Source organism: Lycium barbarum, chromosome 7, assembly GCF_019175385.1.
Source record: "Lycium barbarum isolate Lr01 chromosome 7, ASM1917538v2, whole genome shotgun sequence".
In the NCBI taxonomy this organism is placed as follows: Eukaryota; Viridiplantae; Streptophyta; class Magnoliopsida; order Solanales; family Solanaceae; genus Lycium; species Lycium barbarum.
This window is the reverse complement of record NC_083343.1, coordinates 98,472,569-98,499,284: the sequence shown is the minus strand read 5'-3', so window position 1 is coordinate 98,499,284 and position 26,716 is coordinate 98,472,569. Positions and strand designations below refer to the sequence as shown.

The window sequence follows — 26,716 nt, the reverse complement described above, 5'->3', positions numbered from 1 at the left end:
CATAGGGCCAATTGAGCCAGCTGTGTAAAACAAACATCGCTTCATCTTGGTTGCCATAGACTACTTCACCAAGTGGTGTCACGACCCAACACCGTAGGCCGTGACTAGTGCTCGATCTGGGCACCCAAACCCATCTATCAAATGCATTCAAGTATATACCAGAAGCCGACGAGGCTATATTCTAAATTTAGACAATTCTCAGAAAAATTTCGGCAGAGTTTCCTCTGTTTTACAGACTATCCAAAATAACCCTGTACACAGCAAACACCAACAAAGGCCACACACGGCTAGCAAAGTAACGTATAAACATATGCGGACTGGCCGCCTCGGCGTATGGGATCGCCCAAACAACATATACACCTATCCATACAGAAAGACCCTAACCCACAAACATGTCCACAGACCTCTAAACAGACCGACAGAATCATATGACGGGACAGGGCCCCGCCGTACCCATGAACGAATATATACAAATGCACTAATAAATATATATACCAAAAGTATAAGCTCCGGAAAGAGAGGAGCACTCCGAATAGCATAAAGGGTGTCCTAAACAGGTGGATCACCAGGCTGTGCGTCCGTACCTGCGGGCATGAAACGCAGCCCCCGGAGAAGGGGGTCAGTACGAAATATGTACTGAGTATGCAAAGCAGAAGGTACAGAAATAAATCTGAACAATAATCGAATCAGATATATAGAAAATAATACATATAAAAAAAATATCAAAATGTTTATTTCCAAAGTATAAATTATGCATAGGGCACAGGAAAATGTGGTCGCCCGCCTGTCGATGGCGCCACAACACAGCATAACACCAGAGATTTTCAAATCTCCGAATCCCCGTCACACATCACAACACAGCAATTCCAAACACAGCATAACGACAAACATAAGTGGAACCCGGCCCTCGAGCGAGGAGCACGGTGAACCATAATCACAGCATAACACCGGAATGTATCACAAAGCGCACGACAACAGAACCGGCCCGGGAACCGGTGAACGATATCACAGTAGGCACGAGCGGAGTAGTGAGGAATCATATGCATAAAATCATTATTATAAATCAGAAGGATAAGTAAAATAGTCATATTCGAAATCGGAATAATAATTATCACTTTTTGTTTCAAACTTGTCGAATTTCAAAAATGGCGTCGTGGGACCCACGGACGAGTATAGACCCGAACTGAGCCCGCCTATGAAAAACATACTCATTTTATATCATACAAACTCCTACGAAAATTTCAAAGCAATCCGAGCTTTTCTGAGGAAATTATGGGCGTTTGAAGTTTTGGAATCGCTAAAGAATGAACTTTAAAATAAAAATCAGCTTTCATGTAATCTTTACAAATTATGGATTCCAAGAACATAAGGATCAATGTTTTGCCATGACAAGGCAAGGATGCCAAAGAACAAATGCGATTCATAAACATGCTCGGATTGTGAGAATAGAGTTTCCTCGAGGCTTATATCATAGCCTATTTTAACTAAGGCATGCCGAAGAAGGAAGATTACTTTACATACCTCAAACGCTCTCCAATACGATCCAAACTCAAGCTAAATCCAACCTATGATTCGGGCTGCCCACGATCTATAAACAAGCCATAAAATGCCAAACATTAGCTAAAGACTCTTTGGGCATTAAATTCCAATTTCGCCCTAAATTCTACAGAAGTTTGGGCAGCATTTCCCCTGTAAATAGGCTACCCCGAGAATTTAACTCGGCCGTATCAATCAACAACAACAACAACAACCAAACTAACAACATTAATAATCAATCCGAAAGGTAATACAACAACAATAGCTCTCTTTTCCATCATTCATCAACTTTCATAAATTCAATTCGACGACTTACCTTCAAGCCAAAATCGATGCTTATACGCTCACATACTAACCCGAACCCATACCAAAAACATTTCAAGACATTCTAAGCAATTTATACAATTTTTCCAACAATCCATAAATTTTCCCAGGCTACCCGAAACAGCCCCTAACCGAGACAGCCCCCCCTAACTTTTTCTTCATTTCCAAATCATGGTTCGTATCTACAATTTACATTCTAACAATGCTATTTTCATCAATACACAATATACATTAAATGTACAATAACCTCCAAAAACAGTCCGCACATTAACAACATCATTTTGAGTCAACAAACATTCATTTCCAACATAAGATTCATAGCGACGGCGATTAAAACATTAAGCGACGTTCATTCGTTCATCGTCATATAATGTGACCCATTTCAATCAACACTATATGTATATGGATGATTCTCAATTGTTCTTCACCTTACAATGATCCTAATCAACTAACTAAATATTAATTCATAATTTCAATCACAACACAACAACACCCATCACACGCCCAACCCTCTTACATATGGCATCCACTTCACCATTCTTTATTTCATGATTTTCAACCATAATAAGATACTACAACATGAATAGAACCTTCATAACATAAAAACAAGATCAAATCTTACCTTTTTCTCTTCAACTTTTAATAGGCTAGGGTTTTCCAATCTCTTGAATGAAGGACTTGATCACCCCAACAATGCTTCCAAGTTACTTAGGGACCTTTAATTAGTGGTTTAACACCAAGAAATTAATTTTTGGAGAGCTAAAAATGGAAGTGAATTTTCAGGGCTGTTGGCCGAGAGCCTTCAATGGAGGGTCTTCAACTTTTTTTTTGTTCAAGTGTGGTGAATGAAGCAAATGAAGTGAAATAAAATTGTGGTCATCTTTTAATACTTAAATGAATTGTACACTTGCCCCTTGGCCCACACTAATGTGTTGTCCCAATTAAAATTGAACACCATTTGTGTGGGCCAACAATGGAAATTGTGGCTGATTTTTATCTTCCAATTTTTATCACTTTTGGTCCCGAATTCTTTTCCTAATTGTTCCATACCAATTAATTCATGCACAACTTATATCTCAAAATAAAATCGAAGGTCAAGAATCCCGACTTTGTATCCCAAAATAATTTTGTCCTTAGCTTATCATAAATAAATCCGGATTATTCCACTGTACAAAAATATGGGTTCTAACATCCTCCCCCCTTTAGAACATTCGTCCTCGAATGTCAAATTAACCTTACCGGTCATACAACAATTTGGGGGAGTTTCCTTACTAACTATCACAACAATACAATCATTGATCAACGATTCATTTATCAAACAACATAGTCAAATATAGAATTGGATTACCTGTAGGCTCTGAAAATAAATGAGGATACTTCTTCTTCATATGCTCCTCAGCTTCCCAGGTCATATTCTCTCGGTTATTGTTCCGCCACAGCACTTTAACAGAAGCCATATCTTTGTTCCGCAACCTTTTTACCTGGCGATCCAATATGGCTATAGGCTGCTCCTCATAAGATAGCTCCTCGGTGAGCTGAATATCATCTACAGGAAAGACTCTGGAAGGGTCACCAATACACTTACGAAGCATAGAAACATGAAATACCGGGTGTACCGCTCCCAAGTCAGTTGGCAAATCCAATTCGTAGGCCACCTTGCCTATTTTGCGAATAATCAGATAGGGCCCAATATATCTCGGGCTGAGCTTTCCTTTCTTGCCAAATCACATAACACCTTTCATCGGTGACACTTTCAGGAACACCCAATCGCCAATCTGAAAATCTAACGGTCGACGTCGCTTATCGGCATAAGATTTCTGTCGGCTCTGGGCTGCCAACAATATTTCTCGAATAAGTTTCACCTTATCCACGGCCTGCTGGACCACATCTGGGCCAATCAACCCAGTCTCCCCAACATCAAACCAACCGATCGGTGATCTACCCTTCCTGCCATACAAAGCCTCATATGGTGCCATCTGAATACTGGAGTGGTAGCTGTTATTATACGCAAACTCAACAAGCGGTAAATGGTCGTCCCAGCTACCCCTGAAATCAATAACACAGGCACGCAACATATCTTCCAATGTCTGAATAGTGCGCTCGGCCTGTCCGTCGGACTGGGGATGGAAGGTTGTACTCAGGCTCACCTGGGTCCCCAATCCCTCCTGAAACGATCTCCAGAACTTAGCTGTAAACTGAGCACCTCTATCGGAAATAACAGACACAGGAACTCCATGAAGTCGTACAATCTCCCTGACATAAAACCTGGCATAATCCTCAGCTGAATAGGTGGTCCGAACCGGAAGAAAATGGGCTGATTTCGTCAGCCGATCAACAATAACCCAAATAGAATCATACCTCCGTGGAGTGCGAGGTGACCTATAATAAAGTCCATATTAATGATCTCCCACTTCCACGTCGGTATCTCCATCTCCTGCAATAGCCCACCGGGCTTCTGGTGCTCAATCTTAACCTGCTGGCAATTTGGACACTGAGCAACGAACTCTGCTATATCTCTTTTCATACCGTCCCACCAATATAGGCATCTGATATCATGGTACATCTTCGTCGACCCTGGGTGAACAGAATATTGGGCGTAATGTGCCTCGCCCATAACCTGTCGCCGCAACCCTGCAACGTCAGGTACACACAATCTGCCTCTGTGAAATAACACTCCATCCGGTGAAATCTCAAACGGAGTCTTCTCCTGTGCCAGCGCTACGTCTCTGTACTGTGCCAGAATAGGATCCTCATACTGATGCCGCTTAATATCTTCTGTAATAGAGGACTCAGCAATACCTCAAACAGAAACCCCAACATCTCCAGAATCGGCCAAGCGAACTCCAAGACTAGCCAACTGATGAATATCGCGAACCATTTCTTTACTCTCTGATGGCACGTCTGCTAGGCTGCCCATAGACTTGCGGCTGAGTGCATCCGCCGCAACATTAGCTTTCCCAGGATGGTAGAGAATGTCAACATCATAATCTTTCAGCAACTCTAACCACCTCCGCTGCCGCAAGTTCAGCTCCTTTTGCCTAAAGATGTACTGAAGGTTCTTATGATCTGTATAAATGTCAACGTGAACCCCATATAAATAATGTCTCCACATCTTCAAAGCATGAATGATCGCGGCCAGCTCCAAATCGTGAGTAGGATAATTCTTTTCATGTTTTCTGAGCTGCCGGGAAGCATAAGCTATCACCCTGTCGTGCTGCATCAACACACATCCCAAACCAATACCAGAGGCATCACAATAAATCACATACCCATCTGGACCCTCCGGAAGAGTCAGGACTGGAGCCGTAGTCAACTTCTCTTTCAGCAACTGGAAGCTACACTCGCAAGCATCTGACCACTGAAACTTAGCTCCCTTCTGAGTCAGCCTTGTCAAAGGCGCTGAAATGGAAGCAAATTTCTCCACGAATCTCCGATAATAACCAGCCAATCCCAGAAAGCTACGCACCTCTGTCGGCGTCGTAGGTCTAGGCCAATTCTTTACGGCCTCGATCTTTTGGGTATCCACCCGGACGCCATCAGCCCCAATAATATGTCCCAGAAATGCCACTGAAGATAACCAGAATTCACACTTAGAAAATTTAGCATATAATTCCTGGTGCCGAAGTGTGCCAAGTACCGTCCTCAAATGGTCCGCATGCTCTGCCTCTGACCGAGAATAAACCAGAATATCATCGATAAATACGATCACAAACATATCCAAGAACGGTCTGAATACCCGATTCATCAGGTCCATAAATACTGCTGGGGCATTTGTCAGCCCAAAAGACATAACTCTGAACTCATAGTGCCCATATCGGGTCCTGAATGCTGTCTTGGGAATATCAGCCTCTCGTACCCGTACCTGATGGTAACCCGATCGCAGGTCTATCTTCGAGAAGTACCTAGCACCCTGCAGCTGATCAAACAAATCATCAATCCTGGGGAGGGGATATTTATTCTTGATGGTTACCTTATTCAACTGCCGATAATCAATGCACATCCGCAGCGAGCCGTCTTTCTTCCTCACAAATAATACCGGAGCTCCCCAGGGTGACGCACTAGGCTGAATGAAACCCTTCTCCAATAAATCTCTCAGCTGCTCTTTCAATTCTTTCAATTCTGCAGGTGCCATTCTGTACGGAGGAATAGAGATAGGCTGAGTGTCTGGCAACAGATCAATAGCAAACTCTATATCCCATTCGGGAGGAAGACCTGGAAGCTCATCTGGGAATACATCTACAAATTCATTAACCACTGGGACTGACTGAAGAGTCGGTGCCTCTGCCTCTAAATCATGAACACGGACCAGATGATAAATATACCCCTTTCTGATCATTTTCTCAGCCTTGAGGTATGAAATAAACTTACCCCTCGGCGATACTGTATTACCTGCCCACTCTATAACTGGCTCCCATGGGAATTGGAATCGGACTATCTTCTTTTGACAATCAACATTAGCATAGCAAGAAGCTAGCCAATACATACCCATAATCACGTCAAACTCGATCATATCTAACTCCACCAAATCCGCCTTAGTGCAGCGGCCACAGATAATCACGGAACAATCTCTATAAATCTGACTGGCTATAACAGAGTCCCCTACTGGTGTAGCTACCTCAAAAGGCTCTATCGGTTCGGATTCTATCCCAATTGTATCAGCAATGAGTGGAGATATAAATGATAATGTAGAACCAGGATCAATCAATGCATACACATCACGAGAGAAAACCAGTAATATACCTGTGACGACATTAGGCGAAGCCTCCTGGTCCTGTCTGCTGGCTAAGGCATAAATGCGGTTCGAAGGACCGCTAGAACCTGAAGCACTGCCACGACCTCGACCGCGTCCCGCCGGTGCAGGCACACCTAGCCCCGCAGGGCGTGCAATTGATGGAGCAGATGATGAACCAGCGGCTGACCCCGTCGGCTGAGCCACACTACCAGAACCGCTCGCCAACGGACAATCTCGCATAAGATGGCCCTGACCACCGCATGAAAAACAGGCTCCAGTAAGTCGATAACACTCTCCCGGGTGCGATTTCCCGCAATGGGAACAACGGGGCCTGGGTGGTCTGGACTGGCTGGGACCTCTAGCTATCTGTGACCCTGATGCTCTGGAGCTCTGACCGGCCCCAGACTGTCCTGCACTGTCAAATCTCCTACCGGCTGGCTGTGTACCCCGGCCTGACGGAGGAGGATGTCTGCCTGACTGCTGCTGCTGAATAACCTGCGAATCTGGCCCTCTTGGGCGGCCTCCTGTCCCGATCTCTGCTAGAATAATCAGCTCTATGTCGGTCCTCCATACCCAGGGCATAAGCCTGTAGTCGGGCAATATCCATGTCTGCCTGCAATGCCACCGCCATACAGCCATCAATCAAATAGCGGTCTAACCCCATCACGTATCTGTGCATCCGATCGGCCATATCTGCTACTATGGCAGGTGCATACCGGGCCAAAGAATCAAACTCCATATTATACTCACGGACGCTCCGACCCCTCTGCTGCAGATGCAAAAATCGGTCAACCCGCGCCCGCCGTAACTCTGGGGGCAAAAAGTGGTGAGTGAAAGCAGTCACGAACTCGTCCCAAGTAGCTGGGGTAGCACCCTCACCCCTGGATAGCTCCCAGGACTCATACCAGTGAGCAGCAACATCCCGTAGTCTATGCGAAGCCAACTCAACAGACTCAGTCTCTCAAGCCCTGACCAAATCTAGTGAGCGCCGCATCCCCCGAATAAAGTCATGAGGGTCCTCGTCGGGCTTAGACCCGTAAAACTCTGGAGGGCCACATAATAGAAACTCTCGAACCCTCAGGCTGTCACGCCTATCGTCATCATCATCATCTCTCCGCCCGCGTCTGCGAGCCTGTCCCGCTACAAGAGTGGTCAATAACTGCACAGCCTCTCTCAGTGTCCTGTCCTCCGCCCCTGGCTGAGGAGCTGGAGGCGCGGGAGCTGGAGCCCCTGGAGCTAATGGTGAAGCTGCTCCAGACTCCTCTGACGATGAAGACGTAGCAGAGTCGGCTGGCCGGGACGAAATATCACGCATCATCTGAGCAAGGGTCCGAGTATCCTTCTGAGCCCGGCTGGTCTCTCCTACTACGCCCTTTTTCTTCTGGGCGGCCGTCGCCTTTTTCGGAGGCATCACTGAAAGAAAAACAACAACAGATCAGAACAGAATCATCCTAATAGCACAGCTCTATCGCACGATCTAAGATTCAAAGAAAGGAAACATCCTAAATGTCCTGTAGCTTCCTGTTTATAGATGTAGTGCGCAACACACCGATAAACAAGACTCTACTAGACACGGTCTGTAGACATTCCGAGGACAAACTGCTCTGATACCACTTCTGTCACGACCCAACACCGTAGGCCGTGACTAGTGCTCGATCTGGCCACCCAAACCCATCTATCAAATGCATTCAAGTATATACCAGAAGCCGACGAGGCTATATTCTAAATTTAGACAATTCTCAGAAAAATTTCGGCAGAGTTTCCTCTGTTTTACAGACTATCCAAAATAACCCTGTACACAGCAAACACCAACAAAGGCCACACAGGGCTAGCAAAGTAACGTATAAACATATGCGGACCGGCCGCCTCGGCGTATGGGATCGCCCAAACAACATATACACCTATCCATACAGAAAGACCCTAACCCACAAACATGTCCACAGACCTCTAAACAGACCGACAGAATCATATGACTGGACAGGGCCCCACCTTACCCATGAACGAATATATACAAATGCACTAATAAATATATATACCAAAAGTATAAGCTCCGGAAAGAGAGGAGCACTCCGAATAGCAGAAAGGGTGTCCTAAACAGGTGGATCACCAGGCTGTGCGTCCGTACCTGCGGGCATGAAACGCAGCCCCCGGAGAAGGGGGTCAGTACGAAATATGTACTGAATATGCAAAGCAGAAGGTACAGAAATAAATCTGAACAATAATCGAATCAGATATATAGAAAATAATACATATCAAAAAAAATATCAAAATGTTTATTTCCAAAGTATAAATTATGCATAGGGCACAGGAAAATGTGGTCGCCCGCCGGTCGATGGCGCCATAACACAGCATAACACCAGAAAGTTTCAAATCTCTGAATCCCCGTCACACATCACAACACAGCATAACGCCAAACATAAGTGGAACCCGGCCCTCGAGCGAGGAGCACGGTGAACCATAATCACAGCATAACACCGGAATGTATCACAAAGCGCACGACAACAGAACCGGCCCGGGAACCGGTGAACGATATCACAGTAGGCACGAACGGAGTAGTGAGGAATCATATGCATAAAATCATTATTATAAATCTGAAGGATAAGTAAAATAGTCATATTCGAAATCGGAATAATAATTATCACTTTTTGTTTCAAACTTGTCGAATTTCAAAAATGGCGTCGCGGGACCCACGGACGAGTATAGACCCGAACTGAGCCCGCCTATGAAAAACATACTCATTTTATATCATACAAACTCCTACGAAAATTTCAAAGCAATCCGAGCTTTTCTGAAGAAATTATGGCGTTTGAAGTTTTGGAATCGCTAAAGAATGAACTTTAAAACAAAAATCAGCTTTCATGTAATCTTTACAAATTGTGGATTCCAAGAACATAAGGATCAATGTTTTGCCATGACAAGGCAAGGATGCCAAAGAACAAATGCGATTCATAAACATGCTCGGATTGTGAGAATAGAGTTTCCTCGAGGCTTATATCATAGCCTATTTTAACTAAGGCATGCCGAAGAAGGAAGATTACTTTACATACCTCAAACGCTCTCCAATACGATCCAAACTCAAGCTAAATCCAACCTATGATTCGGGCTGCCCACGATCTATAAACAAGCCATAAAATGCCAAACATTAGCTAAAGACTCTTTGGGCATTAAATTCCAATTTCGCCCTAAATTCTACAGAAATTTGGGCAGCATTTCCCCTGTAAATAGGCTACCCCGAGAATTTAACTCGGCCGTATCAATCAACAACAACAACAACAACCAAACTAACAACATTAATAATCAATCCGAAAGGTAATACAACAATAATAGCTCTCTTTTCCATCATTCATCAACTTTCATAAATTCAATTCGACGACTTACCTTCAAGCCAAAATCGACGCTTATACGCTCACATACTAACCCGAACCCATACCAAAAACATTTCAAGACATTCTAAGCAATTTATATAATTTTTCCAACAATCCATAAATTTTCCCAGGCTACCCGAAACAGCCCCTAACCGAGACAGCCCCCCCTAACTTTTTCTTCATTTCCAAATCATGGTTCGTATCTACAATTTACATTCTAACAATGCTATTTTCATCAATACACAATTTACATTAAATGTACAATAACCTCCAAAAACAGTCCGCACATTAACAACATCATTTTGAGTCAACAAACATTCATTTCCAACATAAGATTCATAGCGACGGCGATTAAAACATTAAGCGACGTTCATTCGTTCATCGTCATATAATGTGACCCATTTCAATCAACACTATATGTATATGGATGATTCTCAATTGTTCTTCACCTTACAATGATCCTAATCAACTAACTAAACATTAATTCATAATTTCAATCACAACACAACAACACCCATCACACGCCCAACCCTCTTACATATGGCATCCACTTCACCATTCTTTATTTCATGATTTTCAACCATAATAAGATACTACAACATGAATAGAACCTTCATAACACAAAAACAAGATCAAATCTTACCTTTTTCTCTTCAACTTTTAATAGGCTAGGGTTTTCCAATCTCTTGAATGAAGGACTTGATCACCCCAACAATGCTTCCAAGTTACTTAGGGACCTCTAATTAGTGGTTTAACACCAAGAAATTAATTTTTGGAGAGCTAAAAATGGAAGTGAATTTTCAGGGCTGTTGGCCGAGAGCCTTCAATGGAGGGTCTTCAACGTTTTTTTTGTTCAAGTGTGGTGAATGAAGCAAATGAAGTGAAATAAAATTGTGGTCATCTTTTAATACTTAAATGAATTGTACACTTGCCCCTTGGCCCACACTAATGTGTTGTCCCAATTAAAATTGAACACCATTTGTGTGGGCCAACCATGGAAATTGTGGATGATTTTTATCTTCCAATTTTTATCACTTTTGGTCCCGAATTGTTTTCCTAATTGTTCCATACCAATAAATTCATGCACAACTTATATCTCAAAATAAAATCGAAGGTCAAGAATCCCGACTTTGTATCCCAAAATAATTTTGTCCTTAGCTTATCATAAATAAATCCGGATTATTCCACTATACAAAAATATGGGTTCTAACAGTGGAAGCAGCATCTCATTCATCAGTGACAAAGAAAGTGGTCACAGACTTTGTGCGCAACAACATCATATGCTGATTTGGCATCCTAGAATCAATCATAACAGACAACAGGGCTAACCTGAATAGCCATTTTATGAAAGACATGTGTGCGCAATTCCAGATCACTCATCGAAATTCAACTACATATCGATCGCAAATGAATGAGGCTGTAGAAGCCGCTAACAAAAACATCAAGAAAATCCTCCGAAAGATGATTTATAACTACAAAGACTGGCATGAACAGTTGCCTTATGCATTGCTGGGATACCGCACTACGGCCAGGACTTCAACTGGAGCCACCCTATACCTGTTGGTGTATGGCACTGAAGCAGTGATACCAGTCGAAGCAAAAATCCCTTCACTTCGAATAATACAAGAAGCTGAGTTGGACGATGCAGAGTGGATCCGCAAAAGACATGAGCAACTGGCTCTGATAGATAAAAAGAGAATGATTGCTGTTTTCCATGGTCAACTATACCAGCAAAGAATGGCACGTGCTTTCAACAAACGTGTGAGAACTAGGGTGTTTCAAATCAGGCAATTGGTACTCAAATGAATATTCCCTAATCAAGAAGAATACAAAGAAAAGTTCGCACCAAAATGGCAAGGGCCCTATATGGTGTGAAAAGTGCTATCAAGAGGAGCCGTAGTACTTGCTGAAATGGATGGTCAAGAGTGGCCAAAACCAATAAATTTAGATGCAATCAAAAGATACTACGTGTGAAGAAAAGACAGTTACAAGGATTCAGAGTTCCCATAGTTTAGGTTTTCTTTAGTTGCATTCCCTTTACGTGTAATTTTGCATTTCTTCTTAGAAAACCAAATCCAAAATATTATGTACGAACTGCGCAAGGACCTTATTCCCTGTACTTATAAAGGGATACGTAGGTGCTTTTCCAAGCTCGAACGCTTTAAACCAAAATTCAAAAATCATGTATTCTTTGAACTATGTTATGACCTGATTCCCATTTGGGATACGTAGGCATTCGTTTGAGTTCGGTCTCGCAAAAAAAAATCCGATATGTCTACCCCGAACTACGTTTCAACGTGATTCTCGAAATGGGATACGTAGGCGCTCTCCTGAGCTCGGTCATTCCAAACAAATTTCCCAATAAACCATAGGAAACCTCCATAAATGATTTGGCGAAAAGAGAGATAAAGGTAAAGGAAACTAGAGCAAAATCTTTGAGAAAGATCTCAAAAACACCTCAAGCACGGCGAAATCAAGAAATGACAAGTACACACTTACACTGGGGCAAAAATTTTGAGATGGTCTAAAAAATTCCTTCGACACAACAAAACTCGAGTTGGTAGAAAGACGTGTACAAACTGGGGAAAATTCTTTGAAAGGAATTCAAAAAATTTATGAGTCGAGCTCAAGAAGAAGAAGGAGAGACGGAAGACCTTGCTTGAGTAAATAATATCATGACATTAAAAGGGCGTATATCAAATATTATTTTCAAACATATATATTTTCTAAAAATCATCGCCCAAAAACTTTTCTTAGCTCTGCTAGAGAATAAAAGATTTTAAAAGAGAATGAGCATCCTTTTCTACCGAGATATGAATGAAAGGAGTCCATATGTAGGGAGAGCGATCGACCATATAGGAAACTAACAAATTTTTCTGTGGATGCAGGAACAAACAAGCATGGATATTTTACACTAACTCATTTGCTAGAATGATTAAAATAGGGGAGTGGCGATGAGCCAAGTGAAGGAAAAGCATCAAAGAATAGCGGCACAAACGAGTATACGAAAGGGTAACAAAACCCTCCCTAAGTAAAGTTTTCTTTACGCTAATAGGTTTGTTCATTTCGCAGAGCACGAAGATTTTTACAAAAAGAAAATTTTAAAGACTACTGGAAGGTATAATCACGGTATCAGAAGCCGGGTTTCCACTAAAAACAGCTTTTGTATCAAGGTATTGAGACCCCGGCCTAGACGTCTCATTGTTTTCCTTGATACATTGGCTGAGTGGACGTCCAAAAATCCAAAAATTTAAAATGACGCGTTGATAGCGGGATTGAATGTCGTTACTCACAATCGAGTCTAGTCCTTTTGGAAGATGTGAATCCTGTCGACAGGCGAGTATTCTTCTCCGGAGTCAAAAAAGGAAGGTGCAAGTCTTGCCATCGAGGTAAGCTTCATTCCTCAAAATGACGATATGGATTAAGCGACTACGTGCCGAAGGAGCTGAATTACTATTCATATATATAGCCAAAAATAGGTAGCGTAATTCCGAGTTTGATGTCCGCAATCGTTGAAATAAGAATGCGATTCCTACGTCAAGATTTGCGGTCGCTATTGCAGTCTATTTCAAGTTAACATAATCATGGTTTAGGGATAGTGGTAGTCATGAGAAAAGGCTCCGCCTTTGAATATGCAGTAGTTAACTTGAAAATTCGGACTAAATGTTGTAATCTGGACATAGAGGTTAGCGGTTATCATGAGAGGAATATGATACTGCACTCTGATGTGCAGTCTACATTTGAGTATTTTTTACTATAGGTGACTTAGAACAACTGGTATACCGCAGTCACCGTATGTGGATAACGGGATGTGCGACATAAGATTTAGACAGTCATCGCGATATGCAAACATGATGTGACACCAAATTTTTTAGGGTAGTGGACGTCGTACGAAACAAAAACGGCTCCGCACGAGAAAACATGGGTTTCATGATTGACATATCAAGTTACGAAAATGACAACCGGACTGGTGTGTGTAGGTTTAAAGAAATGCGGTATGGCCCGACCCCGATCCCAACAGAAGTTATCATTTGAACGATGGAAACATCTGACGACGACAAAAAAAGCCGGTCGAAGTATCGTGATTATTATCCAGAGTAGATTGTTTTTCAAAAATATACACAAAAACACACACTTACAGGAGAAAAGAAAGAAGACGAACAAGCGTTTATGAAAAGACGAATGTAAAATTAGAGGATGACTACAATGACAACAAAATGGAAAAATGCCACACAGGTATGACTACATTAAAATTGAAATTTTCAAAAGACTAACACGTAGGACTCGGCATTTGGAAACGAGTTAGAAGCTACCAATGATGGAAGCAAAAGATAGATTCAAAACATGCGGAGCATACATGGAACTTTTCTTGGGCAACGAGTCAAAAACCGCGTACGAGAGTCTTGGAAATCGCTTCAAGCAACCGAATGCTAAGTAAACCTTTAAGAAAATCGCCTCCAGCTTGGATTTTCAACCAAAAATAGCCAAAGAGTCTCCCGCATAAGGGTTAATATTTTTCCAGCGATTTGAGTCGAACTACAAATGGCCTGATTACCAAGACCAGGGATATGTAGGCCACTCAAAGTCGAGGATCGGTCATACTCCTATAATTATCCCAACACTTATGGGAATAACTTAAACAAAATCTTTGTCCTCTTCGAGTCAAAACTACAAACGGCCTGAATTCTTGTGAAACCCGAGATATGTAGGCAGCCCAGAAGCCAGGGTCCAGCCATATGTTCAAAAGTTTGCACAAAAGGTTGCGATTCTAATACTCGGTGAAAATTAGGTTTGTCAAATTCATAGCTCAAGGATGAATTTGCCACCCTTGAACTCCGAAGGGGCAGTTGTTGACACCTAATTTTCACCCGATAATGAACGTATTTAAATTTCCGAAATTCCCGAGCCAATATAGAGCAAAATATCTTTTTGTAAATTTAAAATTCAAAATCTCGGGAAAATTGCAAAAATTAGCAAATTTACACAAAAATTGTTAAAACAAGATAAATTTTAAGAAAATCACAGAAATCAACCAATTTCAAAGAAAGTAGGAGATATTTGAGATTTTAAAAGGAAAAGTGCGACTCATTTTTGTAGCATTTTTCACATTTTTAAAGTATTATCCGAAAGTATATCAATATTGGGCTCGTATTGAAGCTCGTAATTTAAAACGGCGTATTATGGATTTTGTTTTTATAAAATAATAATTTACGAGTCGGTTTTATGCGAATACGTAGTTTGTCGAAAGTACGTATTTTATTTAAATTGTGCACAAAAGGGCAATTGTGATATCTTTTAAAAAACGCTGGGGGGGGGGGGGGGGGGGGTCTTATAAATATTTAAAAAAAAGCTTTGGGGGGAGAGGTATATAAGGCCAGGGGACCGAAGTTTTAATTAATAAAACTTCAGTCCCCCATTTTGTTGAGAACTGAATACTCTCTTCGTCTTCTCTCTAAACGCCCGTTAATGGCGATTTAGGGTTTCATTTTCTCGAGGCCATTTCAGGCCAATTTCTCGGTCATTCTCGCCTGATTATTTAGGGGTTTTGCTCCTATGACTACGGTGATTCGATTTTACGATTTTTTTTCCTTTAATTTTGCATTTTTTGACCCTCAAATGTCTGACCCGAAGGGTTGTTGCTCAGGTCTTTGTAATTTTGGATTGCCATGGGCGAGGTTTAAACCTTTAGCCAACTTTTGCACCCAAAATAATAATACAAGGACCTCAAGGTAAAAAACCCAACGGTCAATGCACCGTTTGAGGGATTCTTATCCAAAAATCGTACTATGTATACGTTATTTGGCACTGGTTTTGGATTTTTGTGACTAGGCGTACTTTTCCTGATTTTTAGGGGAATTTTAGGTTTTACTTGGATTTATTTGCTGGAATTTACTTAATTCTTGTAGTATTTGCCATTTTGGATAAGGTATAGTACTATTTTCAGTAAGAATTGGTTAAAGTTTTGTTCTCTCATGGGTTTTGAAAAGGAGGAATTCGAATTTGGTACTTTTGGGGGGAAAATTTTGATTTTGGCGACGGGATTAATTCCTTTCTTGTCCCTAAACCCTAATTTCACCTCTATAAATAGCAAGGATTGTAGTATTCTAAGGGTCCTCCTTTTTTGAAAGCAAAAATTCAGATTTCTATATATATAAACTACCTCTATATATCAATATATAGATATAAATATACTAACATATACAACCCTAAAAACTCTCATATACTATTATATATAAAAGTTTCATAATATACAATAGAATATACTACTTGAACACACATACTAATACTATAATACTCAAAAAAGAATCCCAAAGAAAGGGTCTGTTTCTGGAAGCATTTTGGTGTTTAAAGCTGTTTCTAACCTCCCCTTTGATCTTTTGGTTGCCCCCATAAAATGTAACCACTTGTCTCTACCTTATTTACTTTGTTTTAATTGCTTAAAATGCCACTTAGATGTGCCTTGTATGTGTATTATTGCTTACTTGATTTTGTTTATGTTTTTACATGTTTGTTGTGGCTACTGCAGTTGTCTTAAAGCTTCATATGATATTTCATTTGTTTGTTCATAAGTTAGATAGGCTTGATACCTTCTTGTAACTTGTTTTTGTGTTCACATGATGTTAATATAACTCTGAAGATCTCTGTAGGATAAAAATCAGTTTCTGTAAATTTAAAGAAACAGGAGGGGTTTTGGTTTCAAGTTACTGTTCCATTGAAGTGTTAGTTATATATTAAGTGTTTAAGTTCTATCTTTGTTAATTCTTATTGTGAAAAGTCATATTAAGTTTTACCAAGGTCTGTATAATGTATCAGTGATCATCTGAAAAGTATATTGACAGTTTAACAGGTTCAAATGGGATATCAGTGTTGTTTCTGTCCATTTTTTGTGATGGAATGAAGCTTTGAAGGTTTTAAAGAAGGAGGAAAGAAAAGCAGTTGTTTTGTATTGTTTGTAATGTTTGGTAATTTTAACTCAGTGCATGAGGTTAAAACTTGTCTAAAACTAGAGATAGCACACCTAGTTTGACTAATATAAAGAATTAAAAGGCTTGTGGTTTGCTGTTTTAGCTATCTATAATGATTTTCAAAACTAGAACTACTAAGCAATCTAAAATTGGACTATTTTGTAAGTCTAAACCTCTGTTATCAAGTTTGAGTTAGAAAATACTTGCCTAAGCTAGCTTTTCTGAGAATAAAAGGAGTAAATAAGCTAGTTGTTTTGTTGATTTAACTGTCCTTAATAAAGTTTGAGTCTGAAATGGGTAACACAACTTAAAAATTGGATCCTTGTATAGGATAGAACACTTAGAGAACCTACTAGTTTAAAAATAGGCTAGATGCTTTGAAATCCCTCTGTAACTTAGTTTAAAATGATTGAACTCTTTTTTTGCTAACTATATGATAGCTTTTATGTAAACTCGGCCTGCATATCTATATTTATTACTGGAACTATTAAAATGCTTCCTTGTTATGCGACTGGATCATTCATTCTTGTTTAAAAATAATATAAAATGTAACTGAGGTTGATAATTGGTTCTGAATTTTAAAATCCTGAGTAGTCTTATGGGTATATAGCTTTGAGAAGCCTGCATTACTTACCATGATCTCTTCCTGCACCCTTGCTTACTGTTTTGGTTCAAAGGACAACTGCCATCTGTGTTTGCTGGTATATATAATCTTTATATTCTTGTGTGTCAATACTGTTACTGTTGTTTGTTGTTTCAAATAAACTATTGTTTGGCATATGTGTTTATCCTGGTAAAGTTCAGATTGATTCTTAGTTCTGAGTTGAGGGAGTCATTTGAGTGTCTTTTCAACTTGTTTTGACACAATTTGTGCATTTGTTGAGCCCTTTAAGTGGCATTGTGAGAAAACATGTTTCATGTCATTGCTTCTTGTGCATTAAACTTGAGTAAAATGGATCCCTCATCTCTGGTGCCTTGACCCTTACCCCTTGCTATCTAAGTTGTCTTTGATAATACCTTGTGCCATTGGTGAGTTTAATAACTATCTCTTAATGACCTGTTAAGCCATTTTTAAAGACTAATATCATGTGATCACTTGCTGAGATGCCTACATAGTTTAGAATAAGTTTACTGTTACTTACTGGTCCTAAAATCTTTCAAAGTCTTCATACATTCACTTGACATCTTATCCTAAGATTCACATATTTTGTCTTCTCTATAACAAGCTAGAACATGGCATTCAGATTGCAAGTTTTTTCAAAAGATAATTAACTATGTAACAATTTGGCTTCTAAACTGTAAAAAAAATGGCTTGTAAAATAGCTCATATGATTGCCTGGTATCACTGGTTCTTTGAAACTGTGTTGAGGATAACCTTTACCCTATGCCTAGTGTGATTAGTATGTTTGCTGATCAAAGTCATGAATACTCAAGGTCCCAAGTGCCATCCCTATTGCTTGTCGACTTGTTTCTTCTGAAAACTGCATCATACTATCCTAGACACTGTCCATACTCATGTCTTCTTCACTTATGATTCTTGCTGCTCTTGTGTTGTCACTAAGTGGTGTGTGAGAATGTTGTGTCTTTACTATGGCTTGTTTATACGGTTTTCTGAGTCTTTGATAATGTTGATTGTTTACCTAAGTGCTCTATATGTGCCCTACTTGCATTGCATTCTTGAGATTGTCTTGGGTATGGATGGGCATGCCCCTGTTTAGGCTGGTTTTTCCCTCCATATCCAGGTATAGCAGTGGCATATTTGGGTATATATTGTCCTTACACTTAGAAATCTTGATAAAAATAGAAGTATACCAAGTATATCACTGTTGCAGCTTTAAAACTTATAAAAAATGAGGAGGAAGAGGTGCATACCTGCCTATACATCCTGTATATCTCTGCTGGGACACTTAGAATTGTTTGAATGGGTGTTAGTTTTGGGCCAGGGAACTGGGCCTGTCTTCAGCATACTATACTTAGTCTTATTGTGATTATTTGGGCCATTTCAGGTTCTGTCTACGAGCAGTCTACTTATTTGATTAGGCTTAGCCAATGTATATCTGATGTAATTTATTTATTTATTGGCATTGTAATAGTAATTAGGATTAATTTTCAGTATTTAATTCTTTTCCCATCATTGAATGTATACTAATTGGTGCATACCCTCTTGTATTTCCAAACCAAAATTCGTTGATGGGCTTCCACGAGGCCCATCAACTTCCATTAGATCGAGTAAAACCACAAATCTTGGATTGACAAAGCATTTGGAGCATACGTTGTATTTAACTTGCATTTCTTCTTTCGGGTTTGGTCGACCCAAATTCTCTACTCCTTACAATTCACGATTTAAATTCTAAGTATGTGCGCTTTATTTTAAATTGGACCCTTATGATTATTAGGATACATATTAAAGTCGCTAATTAAATTTTCAAAAATCACGCCTCATAAAGATTAATAAAAATGGACATATTTGGGACTTTGGACCGAAACTGATTGGAATTTGAGAAATAAGGGATCGGATTGGAGATTTTTAGAACTTTCAGGACTTGGACTGATGAGGATAAATCTGGACTGTTGGGACCGTATTCAACACTTGTATAAATACGTAGTAAAATTGGTATAAAATTGATTAAAATTGGCTTATAAAAGGACCTAGTATAAAAATGGTAAAATTAGTATATTGTGGTTTATATACGTATGCCTATAGTATGCCTACAAACTATTTTCATAAAAACTATCTCTATACTTAAAATGATTTTTTCAAAAAACCTTTTTGGATGGACTTACGTAGAGTCCTATTTAGGGCTAAAAGCCTTCGGGTATTAGCCTAGGTGTTCAAGTCCGACACCCGCGCCCAATTTTGGGCAAAAACTATACTTCGACGATTTCTCAAAAAACGTATTTGTGTATAAAATGACTAAATCTTATTGCGGAAATATAAAAAATAAGCAATTCTTATCAAAACTCTTATATCCATAAGGCAGATTATTGGAACTCGTAGGTAAACCGCGATTGAGCGGATCCTTAATACTGGGGTGCCTAACACCTTCCCCGGGAGATCACAAGAACCCTAACCCAGACTTTGGTAGATTAGGTTTCTTTTAGGATAGTCGAAAAATAACTATTTTAAATGAACCCTTTTCGAACTGGTTTTCTTAATTTCCTAAATATCAGGTGGCGACTCTAAAATGTATCCTTTAGAGCACAATTAAGTGGTTGGCGGGTTTTTTCGATTTTCCCGGCACGATTCACAATCGTACTTTCTCGGGACACCTCCCTCCTTTTATGAGGTATGTGCGAGTCATTAAAACTTAGAATTCTCAACGCCCACTACTATCATATCATAAACAGGTGCATGGAGGTGGCATTGCTCAAAATAGTCCTGAATTAAATATACATGGTGCAGATGGAAGCTAGCTGCAAGCCTCTATATTCATGGGAGAGCCCAGGGCAATAGACATAAATGGAAACCAACAAAAATACATATGAAGACCTCATACACAACTGAGCAGGTTTATTTATACAACTGAGCCAAAGCATTCATTTTTTTTTACAAAAGACATGTGCAGGATCATATTATAGTGTAATATAACCAATTAGGAATCTGGGAAAGCATGGCAAAGCTTAATAGAACTAAGCCTCTTTGAATCTAATTATCTATTTCAGAACATAGTGGTATTCAAAAAGGAAAACAAACAACTAATGATGATAGTAAGGCAGGGGTGTGTCAATCTAAGCATAATTTAAGAGTGATTCTCACATTCTTTTGGATTGAGTTTAACTTGAGTCAACTTGTTACTAGAGGTTTCATTAAGTCATTTTAATCTTCACAAAAATCATTATATACTAGCCTGAATACGCAGCAGGTCATGTCATATTGTTGGCTCCATCTAGCCAAGTCACAAAAATTCCAATGAGACAAAACAGTCAAGTAGTGGCCCCCTAAACACATAAACCAAATGTTAAGGCCCAGACCAGGACTCAAGGATTTCAAAAAAAAAAAAAAAAAAAAGACATGACAGCTAGGTTTTCCTCGTGAGCCTTGAACCATCTTGCTTTGAATAAGATCATGCAGTAATTTAATGACTTGGGCATGAATCCAGGTTAGTGACTTTAACTCACACTTTCTTTTTTTTCTTTATTTTAGACTTTGGACATGAGACAATCACACATATTGACTAGAACTAGTGTCAACTTCATTTAAATACACTTAAGACCTTTAGACGGGATTCAGAGACAACTTATATGAACAGATGATCAAACAGACTTAGGTTGATGGTAATCTTCTAAATACTTGGTCTGATCTCCCTTTAAGACTTTTGGCATAACTGGACTCTAGGACGGGATTGTAGAGTCAAATGCATTCATGCAGCAAACACACCTCCATAGACTTATAGAGTATGCCATGGCATCCTTTAGTTGGAGGAAGCCACTATGAACCAAATTGGACTTGGCTCCTCTCAATCCTCTCTCTAAGATGCCTTTTAAAAAAGGCTAATCTATTTTCAAGTGGCTCATAGTTTTCCCATGGACACTTATATCACCACAAATACCATTACTAAATCAATTCCTAACTAAACACTTAACTAACATAGACTCAGATGAGTACTTTTAGTTATTTATCCTAGACTTCTAATTATGGTATGACTTTAATCCTTTTTTAATAATGACAGAGTTCAAAACAGGTCTACACATCTCACTTTAAGCCTGATTTGACACAACAGTACAAGATAAGGCCAGACACTACATATTTTAACCTCAGAGAGAGAGAGAGAGACCCAAACACCACCCTCAATTTATTTCTTAACCATGATCACCACGAACTTATCATTTGAACCCTAACATTTAAAATGATGCAAACAGCTTAGCAAAGAAAGATCTAGACAGATTTCATACCAAGCTCCCCTTTTTGCACTTCTTGATCCTTTAAGACTAAGTGATTAGTATTAGTGAGCCCCCCTATTAGCATAAATTTCATATCAATGCCATATATTAGCCTACCTTAGAACTTAATTACATGCTTAAAGCCATTTAAGGAACCCTGACATCATAGAATCCTAGTTCAGACCAAATAAAGTGTCAAAAGACCTCTCCAATTCATTTTACTGATTAAATAAAATCATTTAAACCCATTTTAGCAATCAGAAATCATATTTATCATAAGGGACACTAGCATGGATTCACCACACCACACTTATTTTTACCTTAATTGATTATACTTAACATCCCCCTTTTCCACCATGTTCATTGCAAGAACTAAGGGCCATATCATATCTTGGTTTTACCATATCATTCAGTGCACCAATATCCCACAGGAACAAGGATCAAAACTTTTATTTATGCAACAATTGGTGCCATCAGACATCAAGAACAAACAAACACATCTCATGAGTAGGTTGTCACACACAAACTTTATATGTTTTAAATAGAGGATACCTAATATATCACAACACAGTAATTCAAAAGAAGGAAAAACAACAAACCAGATAGATGGATCTACAAAGCATCCCCAGAATCTTAGAACAAAGTCATGGCACCTAACACCTAGGAATATATATGAGTTTTCAAACAATTTCAAACATGTCAAGAAATAGTTAATTAAGCAATGCTATCATGATAGAATACTAGTACTTCGGATTCAGTGATCTCATTAATAGTTCTTATTATTCAAAATTAGTGTTTGGACAGTCATATAAGAACCTTTGGTAAATCCCATGGTTATAAGAAATGAGATTTACGAAAGGAAGAGAGTCCCCGGGTCCTAAAGAAAAGACAAGTGCAAAGTGAGATCACTACCCCCACCCTTTCCTAGTCTTTCCTTTCAGTAAAAAGGGAGCAAAGGCTCCACTGGTCATAACTTCCAGTGCATACCTAAGCTCACCCTTTACTCCCCAGGAACAAACTCTCCTTCTCCATCCCCCATCCTAAACCAAGTGACACCACCAAGGTCTTCCTAAAGGTTTGGTAGTTACTTTTCTACTTTAATGATCCTTTTTTTATGGACCAAATAATGTACAACAAACCATGGCAGAAGAAAGCAAGCATATGTGCTTAAACTCCCCAAGGTCAAAAATAGCTTTCTTCTTATGTATATTTCCAGTTATGGCCATGACACTACACAGATAGCCCATCCACAAAGGACTTTGATAGACTAAAACACATATTTACCATTTTTTATTCTTTCTCACTTTGCCCTTTTATCTCTCAGAATTAAAGAACTATTCTCATGAAACAATCAAGGTAAGGCAAGGGTCATTAATTGTACATCAAAGGAATGACATATTAGTTCGCACTTTTCCTTTGTGATGATGACACGCAATCATTCAAAGTCAGACAAACTTCACAAACACACTCAATCCCATAAGTTCAGGAGACCACATAGAGAGATCATTCATGATTAGGTATGTTAACACTTAGTGTTGGATCAATTACTATAATTCAAACAGGTTTATCCTATTTCTGATTAATGACTAATAAACAATTTAGTTCAAGCATCTAATGACCAAGCAAGATATTCATACTAGGATTGGACAAACAACAAATGCCTTTTAGAATTCAACTATCATTATTTTTTTCTCAAATGACAAATGACTCAAAATCTATCTTCAACAGCACAACCAATTCTAAATATTAACTACAAGCAGTGTCTCTCTAAACCAGAGCTTACTTCAGCATTCTTTCTCCCATTTTTTATTCTTAATTCAGTCTTACTTAAGTAAGTGATCCAGATAAAGAATGAATTGTTATGCTAGTGATCCTGAGTAGAAATTCTATTTAGACTGGGTTTGTACAATTCTACTCAATAATCATGGTCATATATTCACTACAAATAGCCACAGACCAACACAATTCAATAAGACAACAACTTAAGCTAGACATGTTTACTCTAGTAATCTCAAACAAACAAACATTCAATTAAACAAGGAAGATTACTGTAAAGTGATCACAAAACTCTAAAACAAACATAGCCTAACTTATTAAATGCTCAACAGTCAAGACAAGCAACAGAAAAATGAAGAAACTAATATTATGGCAGATTAATTAAGCACAACAATACTCCTAAATTAGCAATGTTCCTAAATTAGACATGCCATCATCCAAACTTAAAGGCAAATACGAAAAGGCACTAATAGGATAAAATGTTACCTTTTTTACGCTCAGCTTTGTCAAGAGTTGAACTTGGCCTTTGTGCTTCCAAACCCCGACACAAACCACACAGAAAATGAAAGAAAATATGAATATTTCAAAATTAAAGAAAGACTTAAACCCTAGAACAAGGCCAAACCTTTTAAAATTTTACTGTGAGCCTAGGCTTTGATTTTTAATGCTCAAATCAAGGCTCTGAGATTTCAAGAACTTTTTCAAACTCTAAGAAAAAAACCTTTTTTCCTCCTCCTCTATTCTGAGTGTTGGGGTTGTATTTATAGAACCCCAAATTTCATTCAAGGAATTAAACACACGATGTGGGACAAACCAAATTTCTCTAAAATTAACTTTTGTAAGTCTTCATACAGCTCAGATCAACTCAAATCAACAACGAATGATCAGATTTGAGTCTTGTTTGACCCGATCTGATCCATTCTTGTTCAACCAAAGAGGCTCAAGCAAGGTACAACAATAAAGCACATAAATCACAGATTTGATCTTGAATAATAAAAGAAAATAGAGCAAAGAGGCGATTTATTACCGTGTTTGGATTTTGTTTTCGCGAAATCAAGCATAACATTAATTGTTTCACAATAATAGCCATGAAAAAGCTGTGATTTCATAGCTAAACTCTACATATTTGCCAGCTTTGGCGAAGAGAGAGGAGAGAAGAACAGTGCGGCGCCTAGGGATTTCACGAAAAAGGATAGAGAGAGAAAGGGTAAGGGGGAAGGGGTCTGTTTGGTGAGAATGAAAATGTTTAAGGGGGTAATAACCCCTTTAAATTGTCTGGGCTTGGGTTTTGGGCCGGGTGTCAGTCCATTTTTGGACTGGACTCGGTCCAAGTCGTAAAAAAATAAAAGTTGGCCCCTTTTGTATATATATAGTGTATACATATATGTATACCTAATGTATATACATACATATAAAGTAAAGCATGTAATTTAATAAATAGACAAAAATTAAAATAATAATCATTGGTCACAATATTTTCAATTATAAGCAAATTAGGACATAATTAACCCATTTAAATAATTTAAAAGTGGTCAACTGTGTAAATAGGCTTAAATTGCGAGTATGGCCCTAATTGATTTTAATCTAACTGATTATTTCAATTATTGCCATATTTGGCCTAATTAGCAAATTTTAAAATTAGATTGCATTAATGACCTTAATTAATTTGAGCCAATGAATTTGGTTATTTCAATTAAGGCCATTAAGAGGCTAATTTTACTAAAATTACCCCAATTTCCTTAAACCAAGAATTGATTAATTTAATTCTGGCCATAACAAAATAATTAAATAATTAAAAATCAATTTGCAATAATGACCACTTAATTGATTAATTAGCCTAATTAAAACATTTATAGACAATTATAAATAATTTTGACAAATTACACAATTATAAAAGATTAAGGGGTGAAATGGTTAATTATTTTGATTACACAAACTCCTTGAATTGAAGTAATAAAGTATTTGCTAATTTTGATTTTTGACAATTTGAACAATTAAATAATTGATTATTATTTTCTTAAACTGAATGCCTATTTTTTTCTTTGATTAAATCTAACAAGTATCTCATAAATGTCATAAAAGTACCAATTAATTTCTAAATAATTTGTGATGTCATCAAAACCCTTTTTCACCAATTTAAAGGAGTAAAATATTGATCTGAACAATTTATAAAAATTATTTAAAAACCTTTAAGGTTCATAGTTCATTTTATTTATTATTCCAAGACTATGAGTGATAAAAAAAATTACGGAATGTCAAAAATTAGGTGTCAACAACTGCCCCTTCGGTGTTCGGGGATGGCTGGACCATCCCTGAACAACGAAATTTGACTAACCCTAATTTTTGACTGACCTGACTCATTCCACCCTTCATCTTCATGCAATTTTCACATACGTGGCCGGACCCTGGTTTCTGGGTTTCCTACATATCTCAGGTTATATGAGAATTCAGGCCACTTGTAGTTCGACTCAGCTAAGGACTTTTAAGTGATTTGGAAGGATAGTCCTGAGAGCCCCAGTGTTGTGATTGGGGTTCTTCGGGACGATTGTTTAAGTGTGACCGACTCTCTGGTCTTGAGTTCTCCTACATATCCCTGATCTCTGGGAATCAAGTCACATGTATTTCAACTCGCTGGAGAAGGGTATATCCTTTATGCGGGAATACCTTCGGACTTCTCGGTGTGTATCCGACCGGTGGCGATTTTTTAGTAAGAAAATAAAAACGAGACAAGTTGTGGCGGAGTCTGAGATTGGATGGCTTCCAAATCCTAGCCGGAGAGCTTGACTCTCATGGGCACTCTATCTTTACCGGCTATGTAAGGAAAAATTCCACATTTGCTCTGCAATTTGTCTGGATCTGGTTCAGCAAGCCGACTTTTTTCTGGCGGTTGTGTGCCTGTCTCCTGGACTTGACAATATGCGGATATTCTTCATGGAATTTTAGATGAAAGTCCCTCTTGGCTATTTGCATGAATGGCCCTCTCGGCAATTTGAATGAATGGCCCTTTTGGCAGTTTGATATGAATGGCCCTTTCGGCTTGTTTGAACGAATGGGATTCTTGGCAATTTTATATGAATGGCCCTCTTGGCAATTTAATACGAATGGCCCTCTTGGAAATTTGATATGAATGGCCCTTT

General features: G+C 38.9%; 1 protein-coding gene and 1 long non-coding RNA gene across 3 annotated transcripts; both read right to left on the bottom strand.

Moving 5' to 3' along the window:
• Positions 1 to 203: 203 nt before the first annotated feature.
• LOC132603619 (uncharacterized) lies at positions 204 to 8,000 on the bottom strand. Its single transcript, XM_060316753.1, has 3 exons — positions 3,209 to 8,000; positions 1,522 to 1,588; positions 204 to 584 (listed from the first exon to the last, which is right to left on the bottom strand). Exon 1 carries the CDS (start codon positions 7,229 to 7,231, stop codon positions 4,661 to 4,663), a length of 2,571 nt encoding a protein of 856 aa, XP_060172736.1. The 5' UTR covers positions 7,232 to 8,000; the 3' UTR covers positions 204 to 584; positions 1,522 to 1,588; positions 3,209 to 4,660.
• Positions 8,001 to 8,348: 348 nt separating this feature from the next.
• Positions 8,349 to 24,793, bottom strand: LOC132602344 (uncharacterized). Of its 2 annotated transcripts, XR_009567742.1 has the most exons (4): positions 24,607 to 24,793; positions 24,066 to 24,110; positions 9,640 to 9,706; positions 8,349 to 8,717 (listed from the first exon to the last, which is right to left on the bottom strand). It is a non-coding gene; the product is annotated as an uncharacterized LOC132602344 (long non-coding RNA). The 2 variants fall into 2 exon arrangements; XR_009567743.1 differs by lacking the exons at positions 24,066 to 24,110; positions 24,607 to 24,793 and adding an exon at positions 10,601 to 10,906.
• Positions 24,794 to 26,716: the final 1,923 nt, after the last annotated feature.